The 25,810-nt window shown below is 42.7% G+C and overlaps 2 protein-coding genes across 2 annotated transcripts in view; one reads left to right on the top strand and one right to left on the bottom strand.

Moving 5' to 3' along the window:
* Window positions 1-1,237: 1,237 nt before the first annotated feature.
* tlcd5b (TLC domain containing 5b) lies at window positions 1,238-2,838 on the bottom strand (the record flags this gene model as incomplete). Its single annotated transcript, XM_079247973.1, has 2 exons — window positions 1,238-1,776; window positions 2,649-2,838. 2 exons carry the CDS (start codon window positions 2,836-2,838, stop codon window positions 1,238-1,240), a joined length of 729 nt encoding a protein of 242 aa, XP_079104099.1.
* A 6,210-nt stretch (window positions 2,839-9,048) lies between these two features.
* The window catches only part of rcc1l (RCC1 like), a 27,726-nt gene continuing 10,964 nt past the window's right edge, over window positions 9,049-25,810 (top strand). The window contains exons 1-7 of the mRNA XM_079247155.1: window positions 9,049-9,120; window positions 10,150-10,432; window positions 10,639-10,768; window positions 12,399-12,527; window positions 15,773-15,839; window positions 18,730-18,781; window positions 18,935-19,019. Coding sequence (XP_079103281.1) covers window positions 10,151-10,432; window positions 10,639-10,768; window positions 12,399-12,527; window positions 15,773-15,839; window positions 18,730-18,781; window positions 18,935-19,019 — 745 coding nt within the window. The 5' untranslated portion in view covers window positions 9,049-9,120; window position 10,150. The remainder of the gene's footprint in view (window positions 9,121-10,149; window positions 10,433-10,638; window positions 10,769-12,398; window positions 12,528-15,772; window positions 15,840-18,729; window positions 18,782-18,934; window positions 19,020-25,810) is intronic.

Genomic DNA, 25,810 nt, shown 5'->3' with positions numbered 1-25,810 from the left:
AGCTAATCGTAAAGTAATAAATAAGGATCAGTGCGTATCAATTCATTGGCTAAAGCAGATTTATCAGTCAACATCTTTAAGCACTTTTAATTGTGTTTTATAGACACAATCATTTTTGTATTTAAATCGATGGAAATTTGTAACATCCATCTTACTCCCCATAGCCATTAGCTGGTGCTATGACTAACTCAGTAATGACATGCTAACGTGCAATTTATAGTTCAGACTGGGTCTCAGATGAAGATATCTCTTAAACGCGTTTGTTAAAATGCAAATTTTTGTTAAAATTGCAGAAAATACCATTAAATTGGTCTTAATGTAAATTTTGGGTTGCCACATTAGGTGGTAGCACGTCAAGTTGCTGGCTTGAAAGCTAAAAGCATTTGCTGACTATCAAATGACTTAATAGAATGTTGGCTAACAACATGCCAGTGTTGACGCTAGTTAGCTAATTAGCATAAAAATTTTAGTGTTATCGCGAGCATGTTAACCTGCTAATAATATCAAAGAGTCGATACTAGTAAGTTAACTAACAATATGTGTAAATGCTAGCTGACATGCTAGCAGACATTATTAATTATTGATATGAATTTTTTTTTTTTGTGAAACTAAATAGCAGAAAATACCAGAAAAGCTTGTCTGAACGACATCTAACTGACGTCTTGTTGGGTTCATCCTATGGCTCCATAACTTTTTTTCTTATTGGACTTAATGTAATTTTTTGGTTGCCACAATAGGGTGTAGCATGTCAAGTTGCTGGCATGAAGGCTGAAAGCATTTGCTGACTATCAAATGACTTAATAACATGTTAGCTAACAACATGCCAGTGTTAATGCCAGTTAGCTAATTAGCATAAAATTTTTAGTGTTAATGCTAGCATGCTAACCTGCTAATATTATCTCAGAGTCGATACTAGTAAGTTAACTAACAATATGTGTTAATGCTAGCTGACATGCTAGCAGACATTATTGATTATTGATCAATTTTGCATAAATCTGGAGAATCTTTTTTTTGGGAAACATCAATAAGCTTCCATCTCATAAAGCCCAGGAGATTTTAACGCAGGTTTAACATGATGGCTGTGAAGATTTATGGTAGTAAGCAACCAAAACAAGTATCACTGATAACTGTTGACGTAATTTATTGTTTTAAACGAAATGCTGCTGTACCATAGCACCTTTAAAGCTGTTAAAGCCTTTTTATACAAACAAGACATGAAAACATTTCCTCAGTTACTCTAGTCTGAATGTCCAACCAGTTTTTCTGGGTTGATCTCTTTCAGCTTGTGGTTCTCAATCCACCTTTTGTACTTGGCTCTACTTTTCTTGTAGCCAAACCTGGCTATGTCCACCATGAACACCCATGCCAGTCCGTACATGACCACACCACCGAGCTTCATGATCAGTGATGTTCTGGGAGATGTGATCTCGCAGTAAAACATCACAGTGCCAACGCCCACGCGCACAATGGCAAAGAGGAGAATAAAAAGCAGGTCCACAGCATCGCCCAGCAGGCTGTCGTACAGGCCCAGCTGGCGGAGGAACCACCGGGTCTGCAGCAGGGGGTTGGTGAGCTCACTGCCGAAGATGACGGCACAGGTTTCACAGCCGGACACCCCCATGGACAGCGCCAACAGAATGCCCAGAATGCTTGCGATGTGATGCGCCAGCATGATGGGGCCCTCTGTGCGGTAGCACACACACCAACCCATGTCAAAGAAGAAGTAGCCGAGGCAGACGGCCAGGGCAGATATCTGGAGCTCGGTATTCTCTGTACCTGTGCAGAACATGAGAGCAAGGTCATGTCAGGTTTTTATCATAAAATCCTGAAATAACTTCACGGAAAACCTTCTAGGGTTTCCAGGAGAAAAAAAATCTGGAACAGGGATGATAAACTCTGGTTCTTAATGGCCCATGTCCTGCTGGTTTTAGATGTTTCCCTGCTTCAACACACTTGACCCAGATCAATGGGTTGTTGGGCAGAAACTGAAAACAAGCTGGTGGATCCCTTTGAAGTGCAACAGGTGAGTTGAATCAAATGTTGCATCATCACTTCAGTCACTAAATCTTACTAATGAATCAGTGCACATGTAGCTGTATTCTCCTTCAAACATCATACTAAGTACATCCACTATGGCTGATCACAGTAATACCTACAATATTTTACATACACAACATCCGTGCATTTCTTGAACGCATATTGATTTACATTGAAATACGGTTATGTCTCCATATTAAATGTAACCTATACTTGTATTATATTAAGTAAAAATAAGTAGTACTGTCTGATTGTTTCATTTAATAGTTGCATTTATTCATGCCTTGTTGAAATGGATGCAACCTGCAGCAAACACTGACTGAACTTGTTTAATGAGGACAGCCGTCAACTGTAATTAGCTCCAATTGTAAACTTTAAAACCACACACTGTACATGAAAGAAACCTGTTTACTGGGACATTGCACATCTTCTGGTCTGTCCTCTTGAAATATTGGCTAGATATAGTTAAATAAGATCTACAATGTCCAGGGGGTACCCTGCCTCTTGCACAAAGACTGCTGGGGCAGGTTCCAGTTCCCCACGACCCTTAATCCGACTAAGCGGTTCAGATAGTGAATGAATGAATAAATTAAATAAGATAAACCACTAACCTGCATGTGTGAAGGGCCAGGGTCCATCAATGAAGACAACGTACACTGTCAGCAGCACAATGACAACCCCATGGAGCAGCGTGACCAAGCGACAGCTCCACTCGGGTCCACTTTGAGAGAAGATGCAGCAGAACAACAGGTAGAGACACAGCCAGCCAATCAGGCTGCAGGTCACCTCCAATACTGGCATGGCCATCTGGATGGCAAGAAAACAACTGATATGACCACCATAACACCATTATTACTTACTATTGGTTGCTACGTTTTGTTTGTCTCAGGTTAAATTGGGTTTTTTTTCGAACATCCTTACAAATCCTCCATAATGACCAGTCTGCTCTTATTGGTCTGCTCCAGTTGCCTGACCAAACACCACCCTCTAGTGCATCATTTTCTATATGTTTAATTAGGATGAATAATTAACTTTTTTAAATGTTGTTTTGTAGAGAAAACTCCACAATACCTGTAAAAATAACTCAGAATGGCTTTTTGGTCAATGTTGGTCTAAATGTGGAGTGTTTGGTGATGTTTCAAAAAAGATCCTATGAAAAGATTTACATTAAAAATGTAAATGCCTAATAGCATAATGAAACAACATGTCAAATAGTGCTTCATGCACAGGTGCACATTTGCAAGGAGCAACAAATCTTTTTACTCAGGTCTGGAAGTTAATATATTAACAGATAATCAGTGACAATGTAGTAAAATATATATGTGAAAGCATGAAATACGACATCTGGAACGGTCAACTCTTACCTTAACTCCTCTTATGTGAGGTCTTCATGTTTCACGTAGAAAACAACTCCATCACCGTGACGCAGACAACTTCAGCCTGCATCACAGCCTGTGATCCATAAAGACGTAGAAACTCCACAGAACTGCAGACAGATCTGCACGTTTCAGTCAGGCGCACACTTACTTTGTCAAGTTGACAGAACTGCCACGTGCAGGCCACCATAGACAGTCAGTGGATCCTGAATCCCCCACTCCCCCCCACCAAACCCACTCTGGATCTCACACTTGATCCTCTTAAAGGATTATAGTCTCTACTTCCCTGCAGATACCTGCTTTTAGACGGGATGGGTGCGATACGAGGCAGCTCATGTCCATTCAGCAACAACAAAAACAATGAAGAAATGTTGATCATTGATCACCTGTCTTCAGGATAAAGTTTGATCTGTTTGTCCTGCATGTGGAGGCTCCATTAGAAATGCGGGAAGATGAGTCTTCATGTAGCATTTCAGTTAATGAAACGTTTGGGCTGTACTTTATCTGCTTGTGTTGTTTCTCCGTCTGTTTAGATGACTGATAGACCCTCAAACAGGTTTGATCTTTAGTTTACAGCTAAGCTTCAGTAAAGGGAAACTGTTATTGAAAAATTTCCAGTTTCCCTGCAGTCTAATGGGAAAAAGTCCCCCTACAGGAGACTGTTACAGCCCCAGAAAGCACAATTAGTAACCGGCTTCCTCACCAATGGTGCCTGACCCTCCATGATCAAGCCTGCTCCCAGCAGAGCCGATCATTCATCCACCACAAAGTCATCATGGTGTAATATCATAATGACTGTACATGTTCGCATTAATACCAGTTTATTTGCTCAATAACTGTCACTTTGCACAACTTTCATACATTTTTTTGCACAGTGTGCCTTTTTTGGTGGTAAATGGACACTTTGTCCATCTGTAATCCCTTAACATTGGAATGCTTGTGTGTATATATATATATATATATATATAATATACAGCTGTCTTCAACGCCAAATTTCCCCAATGAGGGATGGATAATGGTCAATCTAATCTTATCTAAGAAGGTTCTTTATGTACAAGAACAGACGGAAGTAGTTGAATGCCTTGAGAGAGGAATGAAAAGCTTCAGGAAGACTTAAGTGAGATTAAGAGAGCATCTGATGAGCAGCAGCAGGTATGTGAAGCTGCAGGTGAACATCTCCATCAGGATCTTCTAGAGGCTGCAGTTCCATATAAAGCTGGATCTGGACCTCCTTTAATCAATGATCACACAGAGATATAGCTGCAGTTTCTCTGGCGATGGTCCAGATGGAGGTCTATATGGTGCAGATGATCTGGATGATTCACATGGAGGTCTGGATGATTCAATTGGAGGTCTGGATGATCCATGTGGAGGTCTAGATGGTCCAGGTAGAGGTCTGGATGGTCCAGGTGGAGGTGTGGATGGTCCAGGTAGAGGTCTGGATGGTCCAGGTTGAGGTCTGGATGGTCACATGGAGGTCTAGATGGTCCATATGGAGGTGTGGATGGTTCAGATTGAGGTCTGGATGGTCCAGATGGTGGTCTATATGGTCCAAATAAAGATCTGGATGATCCACATGGAGGTCTGGATAGTCCAGGTGGAGATTTGGATGGTCCAGATGGATGGTCCAGGTGGAGATCTGGATGGTCCAGATGAAGGTCTGGATGGTCCAGGTTGAGGTCTGGATGGTCACATGGAGGTCTAGATGGTCCATGTGGAGGTGTGGATGGTTCATATTGATGTCTGGATGGTCCATATGGAGGTGTGGATGGTTCAGATCGAGGTCTGGATGGTCCAGATGGTGGTCTATATGGTCCAAATAAAGATCTGGATGATCCACATGGAGGTCTGGATAGTCCAGGTGGAGGTGTGGATGGTCCAGGTGGAGATCTGGATGGTCCACATGGAGGTCTGGATGGTCAACATGGAGGTCTGGATGGTCTAGATGAAGGTCTGCATGGTCCACATGGAGGTCTGGATGGTCCAGGTGGAGGTATGAATGATCCAGATGGAGGTCTATATGGTCCAGATGAAGATCTGGATGGTCCAGATGGAGGTCTGGATGGTCTTGATAAAGGCCCGGATGGTCACATTTTTCCTTGATCGGAACTGAATTTATCCATTCATGCTTTATTTTCTGATTTATCTCTGTCTTGAGTTCATCCTGTAAATGAGATGTATGTCTCACATTAGCAGAGTGAGGTGGTCTGCCAGATATTATTAGGCTTTAGGGGTTTCACACTTCTTAGCCTGTTCATGTCAGGGTGCAGGAGAGTCCTCCTGGTTGTGTAAGACCAGATCAGCAACTTTGCAAGGACACAAGTGGATGTCTGGGGATTTGCCCAACCAGGCTTCATGTGTTTTTGAAAAAAGTTTTGTCTCCTGTTGGCATAGTGTTCTTGGTTTGGTATTTTGAGGTTATGGGGTATGGAAACCAGGGATTCATCTTGTACTTGTACAACCAGAAGAAGAGTTTGGTTTGCATTTCCAATGCAAGTTTGAGCCTGCAGATTTGGCCTTAACGAAGCCTGTTCTTAACTTTCACAGACAGGCTTTCAGTGATCTACTGAAATGTCTCCAGCACAGTCAGTTTAGGATTGCTTCTTTGCTTTTTGCACATGATGTGATCGTATTGCCTCAAGTGGAGACCTGTAGGAGGAACTGGGATGATTGGAAAACCAGTTTAAAGGAGCTGATTCGGGAATAGGCACTTCCAAGTCTGAGGCCACGGTCTTCAGTTTGAATAGGATGGATTGCCCTTACATATCAGAGGTAAATCTTAGTATGTTGGGGTCTAGCTAGATGCACCATGAATGGGGGTTAGGACAGAGTAGGGGATTAACATGCAGATTGAGTGTTGAACCAATCTGTCATAGTGAAGAGACAGCTGAACCAAAGGCAAAGCTTTCAGTTTACCAGTTCATCCATAGCAGGGGCGTCCAGATCCGGTCCTTGAGGGCCACAATTGTGCAGAACTTCATTGGCTGTTGGATTCATTCTGAACCGCTTAGTCCAATTAAGGGTCTCAGGGAAGGTGGAGCCTATCCTAGCAATCATTGGGCAAGAGGCTGGTACACCCTGGACGGGTTGCCAGTCCATCACAGAGGGACAATTTAGAGGAATCAGTTAACCTAACATGCATGATTTTGGACAGTGGAAGGAAGCCGTGGTACCCGGAGAGAGAACCACACAGAAAGACCACTGTTTGAGCCCCTTCCCCAAGCTGAGGATCAAACCAGAAACCTTCTAGGACACAGTGCCAACCACTACGCCACCGTGCAGCTCCTGTTGGATCTGATTAATGAAAGCCAGGTGTGTTGGAACAGGAATACATAAAAACCTGCAGGACAGCGGTCCTCGAGGACTGACTTTGAACACCCCTGATCGGTAACAAGGCTTCCTAAGTCTAATGGCTGAACCAGGACTCATTGGAGGTATTACATGCTTGGTTGGCTTGAGGATGCCTTTGTGTGCCTGCAGATGAGGACAGGAAGGCCTGGAAATCTCTGCTCAGATGCACCATAACCCGATCCTGAATAAATAGGGGAATAGAGGTATGGATCAGTTAATGATGGAAAACATAGTTTCTCAGTGCAAATCTATTCCTATCTCCTTATTCTTCAATAATTAATGGATTTTATGTACACGGTAGTATCACTTTGTTATTGTTGTCTTATTACGTGGATATAAATATACACATCATTTAAAGCTTCAGTCAAAAACAGCCGCCGTCCTCTGCAGACACATTGTCATGCACTCTTAAGGCTTTTAGGAGGTGAATACTGACATCAGTGACGTAAACATGGCCACTGCCAACAATGGATTTAGTCTGCAGAACACATAGTCTGCAGAACACAAAGTCCCCCTTCAGCTGAAACAAGAAAGACGTTTTCATGTGTGACTCAGGAGATGTTTCATTCACCTGTGCAACTGCAGGTTAATAGCCTGTAAGGCGAAGGTCAGGCGCTCACCTGACAGTCCAGCAGCATTAACCCATTTCCAGATCAGCTGTAATCCAACATGAGAGCAGATTATTAGCCAATCAATGCATAGCTGAAGCAAACACAGACACATTTACCCTATCATATTCTTATACCCACATATGAAATGGATATGAATGTAAAAAAAAAAAAAAAAAAATTAAATTATGTATTTTACAGGACAGTGTAGGAATAGATCTTTAAAGTGAAAATAAAAGTGGGATGTTTTGATGTGATCTGCTTGCCTAATAAGATGATTAAATAATTTTTAAATATATTACAACATAAATATTACTTGCAATTGTAAAACATGGGAACAGAATATCAATAGTTTTTTTCTGGCCTCAGTTTGACCTTGCTGTCAATTTGTTTGTACTTGTGTCTTTTTGTGGTCATTTCCATCATTTTGTGGTTGTTTTACCTCTTGCAGTGGTTAATTTGTTTCTTTTTTTTCTGCTTTACCTGTTTGAAGAGCTGGCATGTCTTTGTGGAATGTCTGAAACCATTTGTGGTAATTAGCATCCTGTTTTTGCAGTTATTTTTACTTTTTTTATTTGGTTGTTTTGCCATCATTTTGTGTCTTATAACATTTATTTTTGCAGCATTTTAATGGCATTTTTTTTTGTAGGCTGTGATGGACCGGCGAGCTGTCCAGGGTGTACCCTACCTTTTGACAAAGACTGCTGGGATAGGCTCCAGCTTCCCCGCGACCCTGAATGGGATTAAGCTGTTAGGAAAATGAATGAACTGGTCTTAACTTATTTAACACCATTCACAGTAATTTTTACATTTTTTATTTGGTTGTTTTGCCATGATTTTGCGTCTTATATTATTTATTTTGCAACATTTTACTGGCATTTTACATTATTGTGTTTTTGTGAGTATATGCGGTGTTAATTTGTTTGTTTTCTATTGTTATTAAGTATATTTTGGTTTCTGTAAAGTCATTTGGGAAAATGTTATTTGTTTGTGGTTATTTAATTGACAGTCTTAGGACAACTATTAAGTAATTTAAAATATAGGTTTGTAATCAGGGGCTCTTTATCAGTGCTAACCCTTGAAAATGATTTCTGAGGCCAGTCTAAGTCTTTCTGAATGATGATGAAGAGGATTTCTGAGGCCAGTCTAACCTGAACTGTATCTCTGAACGATGAGTGAACCGTTCCGGTAGTTTCCTCCTCGCACTGCAGGTGGCGCCAGACTTTCCTGATGAGAGTAAAAGTGCGACGAAGAAGAAGACCGGCAGAAGAGCAGAGTGTAAAATCCTGCAATCCAATCTGTGGGAAAAACCGAAGGGAGCAAGTTATCCTCACGCGATTAAGACTTGGACATTGTGGCCTGGCAAATAATCTAGCTCTAATAGGAAAACATCAAGATGGTCTTTGTGATCTCTGTAGAAAGTCAGAAACGGTTCATCACGTGCTGTTGGAATGTGAGAAATATGCGGACTTCAGAAGAGCTCTTTTTATTGATGTCATGAAGCTAGGATTCTCTTCAGTATCATTAAAAGTTCTCCTCAATCCAAATGTGAACTGTAAGGGCGTAGCGGAGGCTGTGCTCCACTTCATAACCTCTTCCGGACTTCATGATCGAATATGAGTAGATGCGAGGTGCATTTCCCTTTAAGTGGAGGGGGGCAGCAATACACCCCGTGGTGTTCAGTCTGCCGGAACCGCAAGAAGAAGAAGACCGGCAGAAGCCGTGTTTTCTTTCCTGGTTAACTAAAGGTAAACAAATGTTCATAAATGACATTGAATTACTTGAATGTAATCTGACCCCACCAGTTTCTGAGGAGCACGAGGTGGTAAATTCAGACCGACGAGGACAGTTTAACCGGAACTGAACGTAGCTTATCTTTAGCTAAATAAATGCGTTAAGAAACGTGGGATGAGAGCACGAGGCGAAACTCCATTCATTTCCCTAACAATTTAACATTAAGTTAAATATTTCTAAGTAAATTGATGCGCCCAAGTAAATTGAACTGCTTCTGATTGATGATTGAGTTTTTCTATAATTCGGCGTTGAAATAAAGAGAATAAACATTAATTTTCCCCAGGATAATCGGTAGCTAAAGAAGTAATTTAAGTATAAAACAGGGATTCACGTATTAAATAGTTGGTTAGCATAATTAAAGAACATAGAATAAGTAAAAAACTACTGCTGAATTCTGCATTCAGAATGAGCTGGTGTAATTATTTAAAGACAGCTCCTTGCTGTCCATAACATAAATTGTTATAAATAAAAATATTGTCCTGTCAGGTTTTGACAGAAACTTCTGACTGTATCACTTTATCTAAAAGTAGTATGATTAGTTCACCTGTTTGTTATCACTACATCTCATCAGCCAATAAGATGGAACCAGAATGCCTTCAGGTCAGGGGATAATGGGCATACTGGTTGGAGATTACAGGTGTGCAGAATAACATCTCCAAACACACAACACGTCCAGGTTTGAATCAGATGGGATATCTTCAGGCTGCTGGTTGTATAATGTTGTGGGGGATTTTTTAAATTTTTTTTATTTTCACACCAAGATTTTAGGCAATTCTGAAGGAAAAGGGGGTCCAACTTTTTGTCTACAAGACAAAAAGTGCATTTTTAAAATGTACTTTAGCTTCATAATGCTTTCATGCTAAGCTGGTATACTTCATCTCAAATAACGGGTGAAAAGTGTTTATTTTATCAGCATTTTAGTCCAGATTGTGTTAAAGTACCAACATTTCCTTTGTAACTGTTTCTCCTGTCTACCCTGACAGAATGGCTTTTCCATGTAGGCGGCTGTGCTCTCCACACATGAGCACCGGCCTTCAGGTGTGTGCTTATGCCACACTCAGCAAACCGTCCAAACCCCAGGAGAAGAGCAGCAGTCCAATTTTTCAGTATGTCGGCAAGAACAAGAAGCCGAATAACAAAGTGTTTGTGTGGGGGTTCAGCTTCACTGGGGCGCTCGGGATCCCCAGCTTTGTGGTGCCGGACAGCGGCAGGAAGAAGCCCCGCAAGTATCAGTATACTCCTCACCGCCTGGAGACGGCAGAGCAGGTAAACTCTGCTGTCCTGATGTTGGATTTATTTTATTTAATTTTCTTTTTTTCTTTCTTTTTTTCCCCTTTTTTTCTGTTTTTAATTTTTTTCCTTCTTTTTTCTTTCTTTTTTTTCTTTTCTTTTCCCTTTTTTGTTCTTTTTTCTTTTTTTCTTTGAAAATGTTTTTAATGTTGACATGACGAACTTCTGCTGTTCCGTTGCAGATCTCTTCTGCTGCTTGTGGTTACGGCTTCACCCTCATAGCATCCTCTACTAAAGATGTGACCAAAGTCTGGGGAATGGGTCTGAACAAGGACTCTCAGCTGGGCTTCCAGCGCACACAACACAGCCGCCGTAAGACACACAGCAGCTTTCACCGCATACAGCTTTACCTGTGCTGCTAAAAGTTTACCAGACCAGGTCAGGTCTCGTTGTGGTAATCTGCAGGAACAAGTTGAGCTTTAAGGACGAGTTACATCACATAGATTTGATGGAAAAACATTGGCTCCTGATTTAATATTCTGGTAATGTTTTCTGGTTTTGATGCAGAGGGAGTCAGGAGCAGAAGTAGATGCTGTGACTGCCTATGTTAAAGTGCTAAAGAGAAAAAACAAGATGTGGGATAATCCTGTGGGATAAGCATGAACAGAGCAGCCGTCCCTTTAGGAGATGTTAACAAACAAAGGCAGGGGTGAAAACTGGACTCATTAGGTGCTTTGGGCCTTAAGATGCGGTGCACTGATGGAGTGACTGATGCAACTGATGAAATGAACCTCCCTGTGAGTCAGTCAGCGGTGTTATTAACCAAGTAATCAGGACATAACCTTGATTTAATAATGAAACAATCATTGTAATAATAATATTAACAATAATTTGTGTACAATTTTGATAATTAAATATGACTTTCAGTAGGCGGATCTGGGGTGACTTGGACTTTTATGGACTAATATTCTTAGAGTTGAGGGGAAACATCTGATATGTGTGCAGTTTATTGCACTGATGAGTTGAATTAGACTGCAGCATATTTAATTGTTCTTGAATGATTAAAAAATGTCTCATTTTCCCCAGATGAAGTCACAGCATTGGGACATGATCACTGTTTATTTTAAAATGCCTATAAATCTTCAAAAGATTACTCCGTAGTTTTTTATAGGATTTTTTCTAAGCTAAGAGCAAGTTGAATATTGAATTTAGGATGTTTAACTTTTTACATCAATCGCCCATGGCTTCTTCTTCCACTGCGGGGTTACGGCACCTCATCTTTTAAATGACGCCCAAAATTATCTTATATCGTATCACGTGTCAGGAAACCTAGAAAAAGTAAGGAAAGTAAGTTTTTTTTTTCTAACCTGAAGTCTTTATTTGGCCAGAATGTAAAACCAATAAATACTAAAATATTTTACTGTTAAAGACAATACAGAACTTTTGCCATTTTCCCATCATGCACCTCCTATTGACGGCTAATCCAGCCTCCATCCTGCATCCTACCTGACCTGTTAGCTCTCTCCAGCCAGCAGAAGATGACCTTACAAGGACTCTAGTTTTGTCCTTTTGTTTCTTTTCTTGCGTTTATTTGCTGAATCAGCGACATCGCATGTTCAAAACAGCCAATTCCTTATTATACCGTAAAGCAAAACGTCATGTCTCTTCCTGGATGTGGAATTTTAAGGTCAGAAAGTTACGTAATGCGTCTTTAATCATAGTTTTATTTCAAAGTGGTTGTAGTGTAAGATGTGTCCACCAGGGGGCATATGACAGGTATAAGATTGTGTACAGCAGGATGTTTTTACCATAAAATGATGCAAAATGTCTCAGAATCTGGATGCGTCAGATATGATACATACACATTAAAGTCCTCTGCACGTAAAATTCTGTAAATATGAAATTTGCATAAAGTGCTGTTTGATTTGTCTCTCAAACATGGAGATCTTTAACAACTTCTACATTTAAATGAAGTCTTCCTTTCTGGTGTCTGTCTGTGCAGATCAGAGCTACGACTACGTTCTGGAGCCGTCCCCGGTGGCGCTGCCTCTCAGCGAGCCTCTGCAGACCAGGGTGCTTCAGGTGGCGTGCGGCCGGGCTCACTCCCTGATCCTCACCGACCAGGAGGGAGGTAAGAGAAGCATGAGCGGTGATGAATCTCACTTTAATAACCTGATTACTTCCTGTTGTGTCTTGTACATCATCATCCGTTTACCTCTAATGACTGATGATGAGCCAGCTGTTGTGTCGCATCCAGAAAGGCTCTGATGATCCTGCTGCTTCTCGTTAATTTGCTGCTGAGTAGAAGATTGGAAAGCCACACCGGGATCGTGCTTGTAGTGATGCGTTTAAAGACTGCGCTGTTCTGCGCTGTTAATGGATGTTTAATTTTTCTCTTTTGTGGCCAAACCATGACGCACACATCAGATGTTCATCCTTCTTCCAGCTTCATGTGAGACGATCTGGGATGAAATTTTATCCTTCCTCTTGGTCAGTCTAAGGCTGGAGAACATGTCCATGTGTTCCTGATGGGATTACGATCTGAGGAGTTTTCAGGCAGCACTGCAGAAATGTAGATGTGACGGTCACCGATTCACTTCTTCATCACTTTCATGTTGTCCCAAAGTGCCTTATCATGGTGGAAAATGGACAGACTCTCACCAAACTGCTCTGGAGCGTTGGAAGACACTCCTCCAAGGGAATATTTTAATACCAGTCCTCTTCCCTGAGTGTTTTTAGGCAAAGCTGTAAGTCAGCCCACTCTTCCAGATGAGAGGAAACCCCACTCATGAACAGTTTCAGGGTGCTTCACTGTTTTTACAGAAGGTGTTGATGCTCCAGTCCACAGCACACAGCAGCGGCTCTACTCTGAGCCCCTCCCGAATGACCGAGCTCCTCACCCTATCTCTAAGGGTGAGCCCGGCCACCCTGCGGAGGAAACTCATGTCAGCCGCCTGTATACGAGATCTCGTTCTTTTGGTCACGACCCACAGCTCATGACCATAGGTGAGGGTAGGAACGTAGATCGACTGGTAAATCGAGAGCTTTACCTTCTGGCTCAGCTCCTTCTTCACGATTCGACTATCCAGCGGACCCTCCTCTTCAGGACCCCTGAATAGACCTTACCAGGGAGGCTGAGGAGTGTGATTCCCCTGTAATTGGAACACACCCTCCGGTCCCCCTTCTTAAAAAGGGGGACCACCACCCCAGTCTGCCAATCCAGCGTTACTGCCCCCGATGTCCACGCGATGCTGCAGAGGCGTGTCAGCCAGGACAGCCCCACAGCATCCAGAGCCTTAAGGAACTCTGGGCGGATCTCATCCACCCCCGGGGCCTTGCCGCCAAGGAGCTTTTTGACCACCTCAGCGACTTCAGCCCCAGAGATAGGAGAGTCCACCCCTGAGTCCCCCAGCTCTGCTCCCTCATGGGAAGACGTGTTGGTAGGATTGAGGAGGTCTTTGAAGTATTCCCTCCACCGACCCACAACGTCCCGAGTTGAGGTCAGCAGCTCCCCACCTCCACTGTACACAGTATTGATGGAGCACTGCTTCCCCCTCCTGAGACGCCGGATGGTGGACCAGAATCGCCTTGAAGCCGTCCGGAAGTCTTTCTCCATGGCCTCGCCGAACTCCTCCCATGCTGAGTTTTTGCCTCGGCAACAGCCGAAGCCGCATGCCGCTTAGCCTGTCGGTACCCATCAGCTGCCTCCAGAGTCCCACAGGCCAAGAAGGCCCGATAGGACTCCTTCTTCAGCTTGACGGCATCCCTCAGTGCTGGTGTCCACCAACAAGTCCTGGGATTACCGCCATGACAGGCACCAACGACCTTACAGCCACAGCTCCGGCTGGCCGCCTCAGCAATAGAGGCACGGAACACAGCCCATTCGGACTCAATGTCCCCCACCTCACTCGGGACATGGTCAAAGCTCTGCTGAAGGTGGGAGTTGAAGCTCGCTCTGACAGGGGACTCAGCCAGACGTTCCCAGCAGACCCTCACAACACGTTTGGGCCTGCCAGCTCTGACCGGCTTCCTCCCCCACCATCTGAGCCAACTCACCACCAGGTGGTGATCAGTTGACAGCTCCGCCCCCCTCTTCACCCGAGTGTCCTCTTCACCAGGTGTACATATGGACACTCTTATGTTGGAACATGGTGTTCGTTATGGACAATCCATAACAAGCACAGAAGTCCAATAACAAAACACCATTTGGGTTCAGAGGGGGGGGACCATGCCTCCCAGTCACTCCCCTCCAGGTCTCACTGTCATTGCCCACGTGAGCATTGAAGTCCCCCAGCAGAACAATGGAGTCCCCAGAAGGAGCACCCTCCAGCACTCCCTCCAAGGACTCCAGAAAGGGTGGGTACTCTGAACTGCTGTTCGGTGCATAAGCACAGACAACAGTCAGGACCCGTCCCCCCACCCGGAGGCGGAGGGAAACTACCCTTTCATCCACCGGGGTAAACCCCAACGTGCAGGCACCAAGCTGGGGGCTGATGAGAATGCCCACATCTGCTCGGCGCCTCTCACCATGAGCAACTCCAGAGTGGAAGAAAGTCCAGCCCCTCTCGAGGGTACTGGTTCCAGAGCCCAAGCCATGCGTCGAGGTGAGTCCAACTATATCTAGTCGGAACTGCTCAACCTCGCGCACAAGCTCAGGCTCCTTCCCCACCAGAGAGGTGACGTTCCACGTCCCTAGAGCCAGCTTCGGCAGCCAAGGATCGGACCGCCAGGGTCCCCGCCCCTTGCTGCCGCCCAGCTCACATTGCACCCGACCCCTACGGCTCCTCCCGCAGATGGTGAGCCCACAGGAGGTGGGGCCAATGTAACCCTTTTGGGCTGAGCCCGACCGGGCCCCATGGGCGATGGCCCGGCCACCAGACACTCGCTCTTGTACCCCACCTCCAGGCCTGGCTCCAGAGGGGGGTCCCAGTAACCCACGTCCGGGCAAGGGAACATTTATGCCCAGGTTCGTCGTCATCATAGGGGTCTATGAGCCGTGGTTGGTCTGGTCCCTCCCCTAGACACCTATTTGTGATGGGTGACCCTACCAGGGGCATAAAGCCCCAGACAACATAGCTGCTAAGATCTTCGGGACACACAAACCCCTCCACCACGATAAGGTGACTGCTCAGGGAGGGGATATTTAAACACTTTAAAGTCAAAATAATATCAGGGAGGGGATATTTAAACACTTTAAAGTCAAAATAATAATCACCCAAAACCATCTTCTTCACATGTTTGGTCCCTGAGAACAGAGTATTTTATTCATGGAGTTAAACATGATCACATAAACCTGGCTACATGGACTAATTCTTCCCCGTTAACATGATGAGACCTGCTTCCTCTCACATTTTCTTCCTCTTTTCTGTCTGCTAGTTTTCAGTATGGGCAACAACTCGTACGGCCAGTGTGGACGGCCCATCGTTGAAGACGAGGTCTACGGGTGAGTCTGACTGATAAAAACACTCCGTTTTAGTTCAGATCGGTTTATTATTCGTTGCCATTATCACGTAAATATGAGCGTAAACAAGCAAAAATATGTCTGACCGTGTACGAACATCTTACAGCTGCGATAAAGAAAGGAAAATCTACACGTGATCATTTGAACAGCGGCTGTGCGGTATCGAGGTGGTTAGCACCGTGGCCTCACAGCAAGGTCGCTGGTTGCATATTCTCCCCGTGTATGCATGGGTTCTCTGCAGGTACTCCGGCTTCCTCCCACCATCCAAACACATGCGTGTTTTGTTGATTGACTACTCTATGGACTAATGGACTGGCGACCTGTCCAGAGTGTACCAGCCTCTCGCCCAGTGATAGCTGGAATAGACTCCAGTTTCACCATAACCCTTAGTTGGACTAAGTGGTTAAGAAAATGGATGAATGAGTCATTAGAACTGTCAACATTACATCATTATTATTCTCATTTGAACTGAATAGCATGTAAAATGGATATGATCCATCTTTTTAAGGATCTGGAACAAACCAAAATGTCTTTTTAGGTCTAAATTATCAATTATCATTATACACTACAGTGTGATTTATTATGACTTTGGTTAAATTGAAATGAATTGTGTAGACTAAGGCAGAACCAAAGCTCACCTTCGTCAGCATCTCCTCCTGCATGCTGAATTTTATCACCTCTGCCAGGAAGTTATGTATTTTCCTGAGTTTAGCTGTTTGTTAGCAACTTTATGCGAAAACTGCTGGAGGGATTTTCAAAATGTTTTTCTGAGAACGGGTCTTGGCCGAACTTACATGGCAATAAATGCTGGTAGTGATCCACATCCGGATCTGGATGCAGGAATGTGGAAAAGTGAAGGATTCTTCCTCAATGTGAGATCGAACCATTTTCAGTATATCTGCATAAAACTCCACAAGAAATCAGGAGAAATCCAGGAGAAGTTCCCAACAGGTTTTCTAAGAGATCAAAGATATATGTGAATCCCGGCAACATTCTGGATACTACCATCCAAAACAGGAGCAACATTCTGGATACTACCATCCAGAACAAGAGCAACATTCTGGATACTACCATCCAGAACAAGAGCAACATTCTGGATACTACCATCCAGAACAAGAGCAACATTCTGGATACCACCATCCAGAACAAGAGCAACATTCTGGATACTACCATCCAAAACAGGAGCAACATTCTGGATACTACCATCCAGAACAAGAGCAACATTCTGGATACCACCATCCAGAACAAGAGCAACATTCTGGATACTACCATCCAAAACAAGAGCAACATTCTGGATACTACCATCCAGAACAAGAGCAACATTCTGGATACTACCATCCAAAACAAGAGCAACATTCTGGATACTACCATCCAAAACAAGAGCAACATTCTGGATACTACCATCCAAAACAAGAGCAACATTCTGGATACTACCATCCAAAACAAGAGCAACATTCTGGATACTACCATCCAAAACAAGAGCAACATTCTGGATACTACCATCCAAAACAAGAGCAACATTCTGGATACTACCATCCAAAACAAGAGCAACATTCTGGATACTACCATCCAAAACAAGAGCAACATTCTGGATACTACCATCCAAAACAGGAGCAACATTCTGGATACTACCATCCAGAACAAGAGCAACATTCTGGATACTACCATCCAAAACAAGAGCAACATTCTGGATACTACCATCCAAAACAAGAGCAACATTCTGGATACTACCATCCAAAACAAGAGCAACATTCTGGATACTACCATCCAAAACAAGAGCAACATTCTGGATACTACCATCCAAAACAGGAGCAACGTCCTGGATACTACCATCCAAAACAGGAGCAACGTTCTGGATACTACCATCCAAAACAGGAGCAACGTTCTGGATACTACCATCCAGAACAGGAACAACTTTTCATCACTGCAAGAGAACATATTACGAAATAAACATACAACAAACAGCAGTAAAGCCAAGACACAGTGGATTGTTCATCGTGAATCTGGAATCTAATATTTTATCCAGATGAAGTGAATATGGGACCAGAACATTGTCCGGAAATCACTGTGTGGGTGGACATGAGCTGCTTGGTGGAGGTCTGCCCGCAGTGATTTTCTAGTTACTGTTTTTATCAGCGTTATTCGTGACTCAGTAGCAGTTATAAAAACATCTCTTTATGACTAATACCTAAATGTTGACTGAGTGTAAAATATGTTTAAATGTCTTCTTTTCTTTGCCTCTGACTTTTAACTGAGGACATCGTCAGTGCTGCTCTCTGGTAGCGTTAGCCTCTTTCTACATGGGGAGCACCATTATATGTAAACATCTTCTCATAGCACTCATAGCTTTTTTCAGTAAAACAAAGAGTGAAATGTATAGTTTTCATTGTTTATATCGTATTATGCTGTTATTTACTGGTCAGCGTACTGGAGACCAGTTTGTTCATATGGTGGCTGATGAACTGACACCTCTGGTTTAGAGGGAACTTGGCTGACGAATTGCTCTGCAAGGGTTCAGTGTTTAAAAAGACCTGAGATCCACTGCTCTAGAAGACGTAAAATGATAATAAAAGTCTGCAAACTAGAGGAGGCTTTATAAATATATACACAAGAGGAGGAGAATGTAACTCTATAACTGCGTCATCAAGCTGATTGTTTCTAATTTGACTTTTTTTAGGTTTGAATTTCTCTTAAAAACAAGTCCAAACGTTCATTTATCACATCCTGTGTTATAAAAAAAGTGCCGTCTGCCTTGGATTTCAAATCTGTTCTTCACACCTGAGATGTGATGGATGTAATGTAAGCGGGAGAGGAAGGCTGACCTGTCTGAGACGCCGCCGTCCTTCACTTTGTCTTTCTCTTGTTCCATCAGTGGCAGCCACATCATTCACAAGCTGGACGGCTTCAGCAGCAGGGTCATCCAGGTGAGTCCAGACCCTTACGGACGCTTTCAGGTGCTCTCCAGCTCAGACGCACTGCAGCATCACTTCATTCAGTCTTTTATTAACTAAGCTGTTCGTTAATCTCACATGATGGTTAATTATACCTGAAGCATGTTACTTTTCTCTTTATTCCAGGTGGCGTGTGGGCAGGACCACAGCTTGTTCCTCACTGAGACGGGGAAAGTGTTTTCCTGTGGATGGGGAGCAGATGGACAGACGGGTCAGTGAACCTCATCTCATTTCAGCTTGAAAGCCTCGAAGAGTTTGTTTTTGATGCATTTCTGACACAAATAAGGACACTGTGTTGAAAAATACAGTGTAATCTGTATTAGCTGATGATATTATTCCTTCAGGTAATGTTAATTATGCTTCCATCAGGCTGCTTTCAGGTGCACTTTCTGATAAAAAACGTAAGACGGCTGAATAAAAACTGTAAATGTACAGAAACAGTACAAATAAAAAGAGTAAACTGCAAATGAATCAAGTTAAAAGTTAAATAAAAAGAACATTTCCTCATTAAAAATCTCAAACAAATAAATACATACACAAATAAATGTGTAAACGGAAAAAACATCCCCAAATTAACAAACACAAATGAATAGATTAATACAATAATAAATAAAATTAAATTCCACTGTATTAAAATAAAATACCCATCCTAATAAACCCTAAATAAACTAAAAAGAAGTAAAATAACTAAATAAAATTAAGTTAAAACTGTTAAAAATAAGGAAATAACTAAATATAAAACATTTTAATAATTATAAAATGTGATCAATTAAATATAATTATTTCAATTTAAGCTTTGAAGTTAGATTTATTTTTGATTAGATAATATAGATACATCTACTTACATTATTTGATTCAGTTTCTAAAAATATCTAAATTGGACCTAAGTAGATGTATTAAAATTGATTAAATTTCTTCAATTCAGCTTGAAATGTATGAAATGATTGCTGTAATTTGTTATCTGAAAGAAAATATACATATAACTACGTGTAAATCAGGGGAGTAGATGTCGGCCATGTAAACACATGAAGTAAACAGAAGCAAAACACAAGTCGAAGCAAACTGTGTGTGTTTGATCCGTGATGCTTCTGATTGATTAAACCGGTGCTTCTTAAGCTTTACCAAACATCGTTCATCCGTCGAATAATAAACCCGGATGTCAGTTTACATCTTAGATCAGGCTCCATTCAGACCAGTCCAGTTCCCAGCAGGTCAGACCAGTAAAATATCTGCATAAAAACCTACAAATAATAGAAACTCCACTTTGTTTTAGTGCAAAAAACTACAAGTACATGATGAAAATATTCACTTTTAATGAACTTTCCTTTCATTTATTTCATTTGCATTTTATTCAGTTAACAATGAAATTTATGATTTTAAATTAAATTGATCAATTAGATATGTTTATTTGACATAATATTTTAGAGAAATAAATTTTTAATTTTAATTAATATTTTATGAACTTATATAGGAGCAAAAAATCCCGTATTTAACATTATGATCCAAGTATCGTATCATCCGGACTAAAATTCCTTCAGTCTGGCTGGTCCTGCGACTTATATAGGCTCAAAATGTATTGGCGGGCGCGAGAAGAGCGCATGAGAGAGATGCGAGAAGGCACGAGAGTGCGCTTTAGGTGTGTGACGGCTGCTCCCGTAAAACGGATCAGGCAGCAGAGCCTGGAGTGATAACCTGGCGAAGCGGAAGTGACTCTCACTGCAGCGAAGGAAACAAAGTTTCTGGCAAGCTGAGAGCGAGACGGCTAGAACAACGTAAAGAGGTTCGTCTACTCTGCAGTTACGTCTCAATGCTCTGGTAGTTGCCATGGAGACGAATATGAATGACTTTGCAGGTGGTTCTTCTGGAACTTTTCCTCGTCTTGATGAATTTTTCTGGCACCCAACAGCGACTTATCAGAGGTGGTAATTCCTGGTCCAGAAAGTAAAAGTCCTGCCATGTTTTTGGATCTACCTGGACAGGTAGAACAGGTGTTTTCACTAACAGGCTCGTTTACCTGGCAAATAAACTCTGCTCATTAAATTCAGCTGGTTTAGTGACGCCGGACAGGACTTTTACTTTCTGGACCAGGAATTTCCACCGCGGCTTGTTATTAAACGGCAAAGTGTACTTTTACCTGAACAGACTCGCCTCGTAAAACAGACTAAAGTCAGATTTATTCAATCAGAAATATAGAAAAGATAAAACAGTTTTTTTTTCTTTTCTCACAGACCCCCTGGAGTGCCTGAGACACTCATGCTTCCCTGATAAGGATCCGTTGTTCCTGTCCTGCGTTCACGCAACATCGAAACATGTCTCGGTTGGTTTTATGCTCGTAAAAAGTTGTGAAATCTGCGACGGCGTCAGTCAGCCGACAGATCAGTCCCGTGATTTCAAACCAGGGGTGTAGAAAGTAGAAGTAGAAACTAGAAGTCCTGTCCGGCAGCTCTCTCCAACCAGTCACTAAACCAGCTGAATGTAATCAGCTGAGCTCCACTGCCAGATAAATGAGGCTGTTAATGAAAACACCTGTTCTGAATACACAGGTAGATCCAAAAACATGGCAGGACTTCTACTTTATTTTTACTTCTACTTTATACACCTCTGTTTAAAACCAATGCTTGATCTCAGCATCAAAATAGATCTAAATCCCGCATTCCCAGCAGGTTAAACCTGCTACCAGCATCATAAATAACAAACTGAATATTAAAACCGCAAGCGGTGATATAGGCCCTCGCACCATGGCGCCGCTCGGCATAATGCCACCGCCTCCCCTGGCAACATCCTTCCCATGCCTCTCTCAACCTAAAGTGCAGCCAGACTGCACTTCAGGCCATTTAGGCCTTATGAACGGTCACTTCCTGTCACCAAGGGGCGGGGCTAACTTATCATCTAATTATTGACATACAGAAATGTGAAGGATATGACTGGCATCATCTGCAGCAAATTTGGTGCAGGTTGGTTGTTTTTTGTGGGAGTTATGTCAGTTTTCCTTTTCATTGCATCACATCTGCTTTGCTGCCCCGCCTCTCCTAAACGATATCCCCTATTAAAAGAAATAGCACAACTTTTAATCACACATGCCTCTTGAGCATCCTGACTCATTTGGGTTAAAGTTGGACAAAATTCTTAGGACAAGTTCCTCCAAATGCATGACAAAGAAAATGACAGAAATGACCCCAAAAATGGCACCCTTTTCAAAATGGCCGACTTCCTGTTGGATTTAGCCCATATGTCCAAGAGACTTTTTTGAAGGTACTGGGAGGGTCTACAAGTTTCCCGAATCATATCCATGTCAGTCAATGTAGTGGGCGGGGCTGATTAATTAAAATATTGTAGGGGGCGCTATGGAGCCATTTACTATCTTCTCCACTATATTTTAATTTTACTCTATTAAGGGCATAACTTTCATGACTCATGGCAAGTATGGTGAAGATCAAAGGTTTCATGGCTTTGTTACAGGTACTTCCTGGTTCATGATATCAGACACTTGTTGTTGCCAAGGGGTGGGGCTAGTTCATAGTCATGTTATTGCATTGTATATTTTGTTCATCATGGAACTGGCATCAAATGTGTCGATTCCTGTGCTGATATGTTGTTTTATGTGGGAGTTTTAGCAATAAGTCATTGTTAATGAGACATAAAACTTTGAGGGCCCGCCCCTCCTAAACTAAATCTTCTATTAGAAGAAATAACACAACTTTACATCACACATGCCTCCTGAGCATCCTGTGCAAGTTGGGTGTCAGTTGGACAATATCCCTAGGAGGAGTTGTTTAAAATGCATGGCAAAGAAATGACCCCAAAAATGGCACCTTTTTCAAAATGGCCGACTTCCTGTTGAATTTAGCCCATATGTCCAAAAGACTTTTTTGAAGGTACTGGCAGGTTCTCCAACTGTGCTGAATTTTATCCATGTCGATCAATGTAGTGGGCGGGGCTGATTGATTGAAATATTGTAGGGGGCGCTATGGAGACATGCTCCATTTATTCCATAATGTTTCAATGGGGCTTAGTTCAGGGCCTTACTGTCATCAGTCATGGCAAGTTTGATGGCGGTCCAAGGTTCCATGGCTTGGTCACAGGTACTTCCTGTTTCATGGCGTTGGACCGCCATTCGCCATGTCCCGTTTAGCGTAGCGACTTGAGGTTTTTATTGTGGCATCATGAAAGGGTTTGACATGTTTTGAAAGAGTCTCAAGTGTTTGGGACCATTTTCTTAGAAGCATGACCCTCAAACGTGGTAAGAATCACTTCTTGTTGTAAGTGGGCGGGGCTTAGGTCTACACCAGCAATGGTCACATTAATCTGTTCAGGACTGATCCCTTATTGATCCCTATAAGTTTTAGGGTGATCAAATCAAAATTGACAATTTTATAGTGATTTATGATGTCACGCCGCCGCATGGAACTTCGCCATGGCGTCACGGGCACGCCGTGCAGCGTAGAGCAACGTCCTTTATCAGATCTCTTCACCAACATGTTTTGTGATGCCTGAGCGAATTTGGGCCATGTGGTGTCCACCAAGCCAGAGTTATGGGTGTGTGAGCAAAAAACAACACTTTTGACCTCCAGGGGGCGTGGCTATTTCATAATCAAAATTTTGACATATAGAACTCTGTAGGAGGGGACTGCCATCATATCTAGCAAATTTGGTGCAGAAATGTTGCTTTATGTGGGAGTTATATCCGTTTAATTTTTCATGGCGAGACATCAAACTTTGTGGCCCCGCCCCTCGTAAACTAAGTCTCCTATTAGAAGAAATAACACAACATTGAATCACACATGCCTCCTGAACATCCTGAGCAATTTGTGGCTCAGTGGGATAAAAGCTCTAGGACGAGTTTGTTAAAATGCGAGGTGCTAAAACGCCAAAATATTGACTTTGACCTAAAATAGCCGCCTTCCTGTCGACATTTCACCATGACATTAAGAGGATTTTTTGTTCGCCTTAGCATGTAGATCATGTGTATGAATTTTCATAAAGATTAACGATATGCAGTGGCGGGGCACCTAAAATAGGTGGCGCTCTCATTCAGTTTCGCCCAAACATTCTGGAGCACCTCAAAATATCAAATTTTTCGTATTCCCTTGGGGGGGTACGCCAAATTTGGTGAGTTTTCGAGCACGTTCAGGCCTCCAAAAAAGCACGCGAAGTGTCCGAATAAAAATAATAAACACTGCAAATACAATAGGCCTTCGCACCGCCAAGGTGCTCGGGCCTAATAAACGCTGCAATTACAATAGGCCTTCGCACCGCCAAGGTGCTCGGGCCTAATAATAATTAAAACCGCAAGCGGTGATATAGGCCCTCGCACCATGGCGCCGCTCGGCATAATGCCACCGCCTCCCCTGCCAACATCCTTCCCATGCCTCTCTCAACCTAAAGTGCAGCCAGACTGCACTTCAGGCCATTTAGGCCTTATGAACGGTCACTTCCTGTCACCAAGGGGCGGGGCTAATTTATAATCTAATTATTGACATACAAAAATGTGAAGGATATGACTGGCATCATCTGTAGCAAATTTGGTGCAGGTTGGTTGTTTTTTTGTGGGAGTTATGTCAGTTTTCCCTTTCATTGCATCACAGCTGCTTTGCTGCCCCGCCTCTCCTAAACGATATCCCCTATTAAAAGAAATAGCACAACTTTTAATCACACATGCCTCTTGAGCATCCTAACTCATTTGGGTTAAAGTTGGACAAAATTCTTAGAAGGAACTTCTCAAAATGCATGGCAAAGAAAATGACAGAAATTGCCCCAAAAATGACACCTTTTTCAAAATGGCCGACTTCCTGTTGGATTTAGCCCATATGTCCAAGAGACTTTTTTTGAAGGTGCTTGAATGGTCTACAAGTGTGCTGAATTTTATCCATGTCAGTCAATGTAGTGGGCGGGTCTGATTGATTGAAATATTGTAGGGGGCGCTATGGAGCCATTTACTATCTTTTCCACTATGTTGTAATTTTATTCTATTAAGGACATAACTGTCATGACTCATGGCAAGTATGGTGAAGATAAACAATTTCATGGCTTTGTTACAGGTACTTCCTGGTTCATGATATCAGACACTTGTTGTTGCCAAGGGGTGGGGCTAGTTCATAGTCATGTTATTGCATTGTATATTTTGTTCATCATGGAACTGGCATCAAATGTGTCGATTCCTGTGCTGATATGTTGTTTTATGTGGGAGTTTTAGCAATAAGTCTTTGTTAATGAGACATAAAACTTTGAGGGCCCTCCTAAGCTAAATCTTCTATTAGAAGAAATAACACAACTTTACATCACACATGCCTCCTGAGCATCCTGTGCAAGTTGGGTGTCAGTTGGACAATATCCCTAGGAGGAGTTGTTTAAAATGCATGTCAAAGAAATGACCCCAAAAATGGCACCTTTTTCAAAATGGCCGACTTCCTGTTTAATTTAGCCCATATGTCCAAGAGACTTTTTTGAAGGTACTGGAAGGTTCTCCAACTGTGCTGAATTTTATTCATGTCGGTCCACGTAGTGGGCGGGGCTGATTGATTGAAATTTTGTTGGGGGCGCTATGGAGACATGCTCCATTTATTCCATAATGTTTCAATGGGGCTTAGTTCAGGGTCTTACTGTCATCAGTCATGGCAAGTTTGGTGGTGGTCCAAGGTTCCATGGCTTGGTCACAGGTACTTCCTGTTTCATGGCGTTGGGCCGCCATTCGCCATGTCCCGTTTAGCGTAGCGACTTGAGGTTTTTATTGTGGCATCATGAAAGGGTTTGACATGTTTTGGAGGAGTCTCAAGTGTTTGGGACCATTTGCTTAGAAGCATGACCCTCAAACGTGGAAAAAACCACTTCCTGTTGTAAGTGGGCGGGGCTTATGTCTACACCAGCAATGGTCACATTAATCTGTTCAGGACTGATCCCTTATTAATCCCTATAAGTTTTAGGGTGATCAGATCAAAATTGACAATTTTATAGTGATTTATGATGTCACGCCGCCGCATGGAACTTCGCCATGGCGTCACGGGC

The sequence above is a fragment of the Telmatherina bonti genome, assembly GCF_933228915.1.
Source record: "Telmatherina bonti genome assembly, chromosome: 10".
NCBI lineage: Eukaryota > Metazoa > Chordata > Actinopteri > Atheriniformes > Telmatherinidae > Telmatherina > Telmatherina bonti.
The sequence above is the reverse complement of the archived record's forward strand: the minus strand, read 5'-3'. Positions and strand labels throughout refer to the sequence as shown.